We start from the raw sequence: 7,500 nt of genomic DNA, 5'->3' as shown, positions 1-7,500 counted from the left end.
GCAGACTTCCAATTCATTCACTGAATGAGGGTGATAAATAAATGGCGATGAGTCATAAAACCAATGAAGCGATCTGTTATCTTCTATATCTCCATCGGTGGAACCAGAACTGCTCTCTTCCCTCCCCTGTTGAAGTTAGAGTAGATTATTGCATTGATTGTAACCCCAAAATTGCTATTCCACCATGGTGTCTATTGTCAGCCCAGAATGTAAGTGTACTGCCTAGTTTTACTGCATGGTGCCACATCCACACTTACTGTTATATCAACTGTGCGAGGATTGCAAAACATGTCACTGATGCTGTTGAGATGAGGGGCTGGCACTTCATTAGGACAGGTGTTCCTCACCGAGGAAGGATTGGCTTTTATCTTGGACTACGGATCGCGCATGTAGTTCAAAAGCCCTGATATGTAATAAACAAAATGATTAGAAAGTTCATATAGAGAATCAACTGCTTTCATACTAGAATTGAGTGATTAAACTGTAATTTAGAAAAAAAATCTCCCAATGGCAATTATGTCATTCATTTCTCATAAATCTGTATCTGGTATGTAATAAAAAAAAGGAAATATTATTTTATAGCTCCATTTGCTGGCAGTATTTGCTGTTGGCCAAATGTAACAGAGTAAAGATGATTACAAGGCCATGTAGCAAAGGAAAGTTGGAAGCTCATTGGTTAGTAAATTCTGCTTTAAGAAGCCTTACACAGAGCAGGAGAGAGGAGAGAAGGAGAGAAGGAGAGAAGCAAAACAAACGCACCCAAGGCATAGCGTCCAAAACAAATCAACACTAAAGAAAGCCATCACATGCCTCAATTCCCAGTTATGAATCACCTCTCTCTCTCTCTCTCTCTCTCTCTCTCTCTCTCTCTCTCTCTCTCTCTCTCTCTCTCTTTCATCAGTTTGGAAGATATTTTATATGAATACATGGAAGAAACTCATTTGGGGTATATGATTTTCAACATTATCATACAGAAAGGTAATACTGTATCATTCTTGTCTGCGTGTTCCTGTTTTACATTAGAAATTTCCTTCTTGGTGTGTTCATGTGTAGGTGTGTGTGTGTGTGTGTGTGTGTGTGTGTGTGTGTGTGAGCACGTGTGTGTGTGTGCATGTGTGTGTGTGTGTGAGTGTGTGAGTGTGTGTGTGTGTGTGTGTGTTTGTGTGTGTGTATGTGTGTGTGTATGCCATAATGGTCACCTGGAGAGCATGCTGAGCTTTTTCTGTGCTGTGGAGTGGAAAATTGACTCTGTGTCACAAACTAATCAAACAGCGGTAAAGATGAGGAGAGGAGATGATATTATCTTCGGCATAGAGATGGTGGGGAGGGGGCGTTTGCAGGGGTTCTGAGCTATCACGCAAGATCAGATCACACGCACATAGCTTCCAAAACAATGCCAGCGATCCTCGGGACCTGTCAGCGCTCAGAACGTCCAATGTCATACACCTCTCTGATTAGGGGTGCAGCTGGGGTAGTGGATTTCCCTCAGTGAGGGAGTCGATTTAAAAAAGGGAGAAAAATCTGAAAGGACTTTCAGTCACATATGGCCTGTTTCTCCTGCGTGATGCCCACACCAACAGCTCAGGGTTCTTATTGCTCAAACATTCCCAGCCTCAAACAGGAAGACAACAGCAGAAGAAAGGTACAGTGGGCAATGGGTCCATCTGGCAGGTGGGTGACGAAGTTTTCAATGTCAGCTGCAGGACTTTAATCAGTGTTTATATCAAGTCTATGCCGTGGTCCTTTGCATGTTGGTGTGTGTGGCAGGTTGTGCTCCTCCGGTTGCTAGGAAGCACAAGTTTTGGGAGGCGGTGGGTCATTCATGTTACTGTGGACAGGGGAGTCTGAGGTTTTGGCCGTTTTCCGTGGAGGGCTTTGCTCGCCGATATCATGCAGTGAAGGCTCCCTGTACATGGCCACTACAGACAGAGAAAGACTTGTTTAACCTTGTGTGAAAACCACAATAATTTACATAAAATATCATCAGATTTTAGACCACATATCCACAAAATAGCCATATTCACAATATACACAAACTGTGCATTCTTTTAAGAAAGAAATACACGGCTACCAAGGGACAGTGAGTAACCTACACACACACACACACACACACACACACATGTGCACACACATCCATACACACATAATCTTCAAAGAATTTATCATCACCCTGAATTTAATAAAGCCAAAAACCAAAACCCTTACAAAGGTATTTAATGTTTAATAGCCTAAAAAGCAGGGTTTGTAATGTTTAAGTCTAAACAGCAGTATTTGTAATATTTACTTGTCTAAACAGCCGTGTTTGGAATGTTTACTTGGCTAAACAGCAGTGTTTGGAATGTTTACTTGTCTAAACAGCAGTGTTTGGAATGTTTACTTGGCTAAACAGCAGTGTTTGGAATGTTTAATAGTCTAAACTGCAGTGTTTGGAATGTTTTCAGGGCAGGGTGTTTCAGTATGCGAGCGCACCTTCGATGAGCTTGGGCAGGAAGTGGGCTGCACCTTTGGTCTTTTTCACCCGGTTGCCCTTCATGACCTGCCCATCACGGTTAATGCCGATGTACCAGGCCCGGCCCGACTGTGTCTGCCGGTACAGGATGGACGAGTATGTCACATAGTAGTTGTCAAACACACTCTCTTTGAACTTACACTCTGGCGTGAAGTGCTCCTGTAATACAAGACACACACCCGTATGCACGTGTGCACGCACACACACACACACACACACACACACACACACACACACACACACACACACACACACACACACACACACACACACACACACACACACAGAGTTCATTAGAATTAATTATTTATAATAAAGAACATCCTGTATTTGCTAGCAATATATATTTATTAATAAACAATAAATGCTCTCTCTCTCTCTCTCTCTCTCTCTCTCTCTTTCTCTCTCTCTCTCTCACACACACACACACACACACACACACACACACACACACACACACACACACACACACACACACACACAGAGTTCTCTCTCTCCCCTCTTCATTGCTCTTTGTGCATTAGGTGTTTGCATGCTAGCATGCTCAGTCAGCTTTACACAGACAGCAGTGTAGCAGTCTAATCTTCCTCCCAAGCACCAAACACGTTCAGTCTCAGAATCCCAGTGGGAGACTGGAGCCTGTCAGGAAGCAGAGACTAACATCTCACTCTCCACATCTCTCTTCATCCCTCTCACCATGCACCCCTCTCTCTTCCTCCCCATCTCCCACTCCTCCTTTCCATCTATCTTTTCTTCCTCTCTTCTTCTTTTCACCACAATTTGCGCTCTCTCTCTCTTTCTCTCTCTCTCTCTCTCTCTCTCTCTCTCTTTCTCTCTCTCTCTTTTTCTCTCTCTCTCCTTACACCTTGTCATTTTGTAACCTTGTCAAGGAACAAACCAATTTCCACGATTGATTGGAATCCTTGGTGTGACTAGTGAGCTGAGCAGCTGAATAAGGAGTTTGTGCTTCTCTCTCTCTCTCTCTCTCTCTCTCTCTCTCTCTCTCTCTCTCTCTCTCTCTCTCTCTCTCCCCCAGTGTTGGGGACATGCACTGTTAGCAGAGAATAATATGTTATTCATAAATTATACAGCCTTTTTTTTCTTTAATTAACTGCATAATTCCATAATTTAATTGCAGTCACACATGCCACTATTAGGATTATGCAGCTATGAATGTCATTCTGATGAGATAATATTTCCTTTTGGAATTACAAGCATATAAGATAGCATGCCCACACCACACACAGCTGAACAATTACTGTACTGTCTGACACAATTACTGTACTGTCTGTTTAAAACATTTGACACAGTGAATATTTTAGACATACAAGGATCCCTTAGATACACAAAAAATGAACTGCATTGTCTGTCCATGAAATCTTACCTTCACTTTAAAACACCTCTTGAAGCTTACTGTGGGGTTTCGAGCCAACCTGACATGCAGGTTTAATGAATTAACTAAGGAATGAACTGAATTAAACTGAGCCTCTCAGAGGACAGACAATAATGAAAGTAAAAAAGACCCCGGTCCTAGGTGTCTCTCCAGTGCCTGACTTTTATGTAGAAAGGAGTTTGCTGAGCTAGCTGGTCCTGATGTGCAGTGAGCTGAAACCCACCGGGAAGACTCAGCACAACTACACACTCACCCTAGCAGTCCGGCCCAACCAAACTATAACTGACAAAAACAAAAAAAATCCCCCAAAAACAATAAACAAGCAAAAAAACAAAAACAAAAACAAACAAACAAACAAACAAAAATCATATATAAGGGGGAAAGAGCCACAAAAGCACAAACATCAATGGCATTTGGCCCTAAGACTACACATTGGCAAATTATGAACCCAGTCAAAGAAAAAACAAACAAACAAGCAAAGCATTCACAGTGTACAGACTCAGGGATCACAACCTGGCCACTCTAACTGGACACTGTAGGCTGCTCAGGAAGGACAGGGAGTGGTGGAGACAGAGCTGCACTTCCTAACAGAGTGTCCCAAATAGGACTCAAGTAGAAACCCATTCTGTAGGAGCATTTGAAGCAGCTGCCCTGAGTTTGTAGACTGCAGTAATAAAGAAAAACTGGCCTATATATTGATAGAGAATAGTGGGCTGATTATGCATGCAGCAACAATTGCAGCATCTTATCACAGCCTAAGGGACAACCAGTAATTCTTTATTTCCTCCTTCTGTTGAACAGTATTGCTGATTAATGTCTATTAATAATTTGCTTTGTAGATAATGTATTTTATTTTGTTCTTTTCTTACCTAGTTCTCCTTTCCTGGTTGTGTTAAATTACACAAGAGAGAGGGGGTGGGGTGATAGAGCTGCTCGGGAGAGAGGGGGTGGGGTGATAGAGCTGCTTGGGAGAGAGGGGGTGGGGTGATAGAGCTGCTCGGGAGAGAGGGGGTGGGGTGATAGAGCTGCTCGGGAGAGAGGGGGTGGGGTGATAGAGCTGCTCGGGAGAGAGGGGGTGGGGTGATAGAGCTGCTCGGGAGAGAGGGGGTGGGGTGATAGAGCTGCTCAGGAGAGAAGGGGTGGGTGATAGAGCTACTCAGGAGAGAAGGGGTGGGGTGATAGAGCTGCTCGGGAGAGAGGGGGTGGGGTGATAGAGCTGTTCGGGAGAGAAGGGGTGGGTGATAGAGCTACTCAGGAGAGAAGGGGTGGGGTGATAGAGCTGCTCGGGAGAGAGGGGGTGGGGTGATAGAGCTGCTCGGGAGAGAGGGGGTGGCGTGATAGAGCTGCTCGGGAAAGGAGGGTGGGGTGATAGAGCTGCTCGGGAGAGAAGGGGTGGGGTGATAGAGCTGCTCGGGAGAGAAGGGGTGGGGTGATAGAGCTGCTCGGGAAAGGAGGGTGGGGAGATAATAATGTCAGGAAAGCTCCATAATGTAAAATCTTTCTGACAATAGTCTTATCTTTTCTCTTTCCTCTTTTCAACAAGGTTAACTTTCTCATGCCTGTGGACGCGAACGATAGATGCACTACCAACAGTCGGCAGCAGATGGTGCACGTTCGCACTGCGCTCACTGTGTCATCAGACTGCTGATGAACTGGTGTTATAACTAACTGCTGTCTCTACCAGTGTCTTAGGTGTAGTTTCAACTTTGGGGTGGAGGTGGAGGTGTGGGTGTGAGAGCACACTGAGACACTGTAAGCCTCTTCATCCCATTGACTTGAGTAGGCCTGTCCATGTTGGTTTACTGTGCGTGGTATATAATCTTTGCATGCACTGCAATAATCTAACAGCCAAAAGAAATTATATCATTTTATGAATTATGGGGGGGGGGATTTCTTTCCCCTCCAAACACTGCGGGGATGCTAAACACCCCCCCCCCCACCCCTTTCCTGCAGTCTTTATCACTGCCTCTCTTGAAGTCACTTGGCCTAACACTTTTAAGCCCAGTTAAAGTCTACAGTGCCACTCGAGAAATCACTCTCTGTTTCGCTTTCCCATCTCTGCTGTGGTCTGGGTGCTTTCAGCAAATCGCTGGTTTGGATTAATAAGTGTTGTAGTGAGAAGGGACAGCATCAATGCTCTGGTGAACGTCCTGTCACATTCTCAGACAGGCAGGGCAAACAGGAGCCAATGGCAAAAGTAGGGAACACCTCCACACCTGGCTGAGTGTTTGCTTTGACATTTTCTGTTTGCTGTGCAGGGCATTAAATCTGTAAAAGTGCCCCAACAGAGGGATCAATTTCATGTAAGACCTCAGTGGAATGTCAATATGTGTTACTCTGGAAAAGCCGCGATAAAGAGTTTAACTTCCTGTGAAGGCCGTGTGATGGGATGTGCAGGCGACAGGGCTTACACATGCAGAACCTGCAACTGGGGCATTAACACACAAACAAGTATCAGTAGGCAGGATGAAACTTTCCAGTACATGCTGAACACAGATGCAGGCACCATTTAGTAGCGTTTACCCCTGCCTAGACAAGCAGCTAATGTTTATATAGCATATAATGTTTATTTAACATAGTTTTTATATATCAGTCACATTAGTTTAGAATTTTCTGTACACGTAAATACGTCTTACATACAAAATATGACGCTTGGTATTGTCATAAACGATACGCCATATATGTCATAAATTATAATAGTATTAATAAAAACTATACAAGCTCTAATTCTGACAAATGCTACTGTTTCAATCAATTCTCTTATTACAAGTGAACTGTCAGTGGGCTTGATCCTGCATAAGGGATCTCTGTGCTGCACCGTGCTGATCTCAGGTCAGGCAGGGATGGAGAGCAGGTCTCACTGCACACCTGCGTGTTCCCGCAGGCCTGTGTCCTGAACTGCTGGAGGGCTTCCTGTGTCCTCTGCCTCTCACTTGTCCTCTCGCGTTCTCTCACTCTCTCACCCCCTTTTCCCCACCCCTCTCTATCGCTCTCGCGCCTGTCCTTTAGTTTTAGCTGCTTTTCTTTCCTTTTGTGTTTACCTCCCACCCAAGACCCCCGAGACCCTGTTCTGATCTCATTTCTGGGAGGTCGGGTTTTAAAATAGAACAGCATGGTTGGAGGGAAGGTAGTTTGTGTGTATGTTTGTATTTGTGTGCAGGGGTGTAGGATAGTGTGTGTGTGTGTGTGTGTGTGTGTGTGTGTGTGCGCGTGTGTGTGTGTGTGTGTGTGTGCGTGTGTGCGCCTGTGTGCGTGTGTGTGTGTGTGTGTGTGTGTGCGTGCGTGTGTGTGTGCGTGCGTGTGTGTGTGTGTGTGTGTGTGTGTGCGTGCGTGCGTGCGTGCGTGCGTGTGTGTGTGTGTGTGTGTGTGTGTGTGAGGAAAAGAGTGATTAGATAAAGATGGAGATGATAACGAGTGCTGACTCTGTGAAAAAAAGATGAAGAGTGTGTGATTCTGAACAGAGAGGGGAAGGTCACAAATGTGTGTGCGTGTGTGTGTGTGGCTGTGTGTGTGTGTACTGTGTCCTTGAGGTCAGCAACACTTGTTCAGGGTCAGTAGCAGCACTCATCACTATATGTGTATATGTGTGTTTGGGATG

At 44.9% G+C, this 7,500-nt stretch overlaps 1 protein-coding gene across 1 annotated transcript in view; it reads right to left on the bottom strand.

The window, feature by feature from the left end:
- Positions 1 to 1,302: 1,302 nt before the first annotated feature.
- fgf11a (fibroblast growth factor 11a) overlaps positions 1,303 to 7,500 on the bottom strand; it is a 49,294-nt gene continuing 43,096 nt past the window's right edge. Inside the window, exons 4-5 of the mRNA XM_027028918.2 lie at positions 2,470 to 2,668; positions 1,303 to 1,919 (exon numbers count right to left, since the gene is read on the bottom strand). Of these exons, the coding sequence (XP_026884719.2) occupies positions 1,786 to 1,919; positions 2,470 to 2,668 (333 nt within the window). The 3' untranslated portion in view covers positions 1,303 to 1,785. The remainder of the gene's footprint in view (positions 1,920 to 2,469; positions 2,669 to 7,500) is intronic.

Source organism: Electrophorus electricus, chromosome 19 (assembly GCF_013358815.1).
Source record: "Electrophorus electricus isolate fEleEle1 chromosome 19, fEleEle1.pri, whole genome shotgun sequence".
Lineage (NCBI taxonomy): Eukaryota > Metazoa > Chordata > Actinopteri > Gymnotiformes > Gymnotidae > Electrophorus > Electrophorus electricus.
This window is presented reverse-complemented; position numbering and strand designations above follow the sequence as displayed.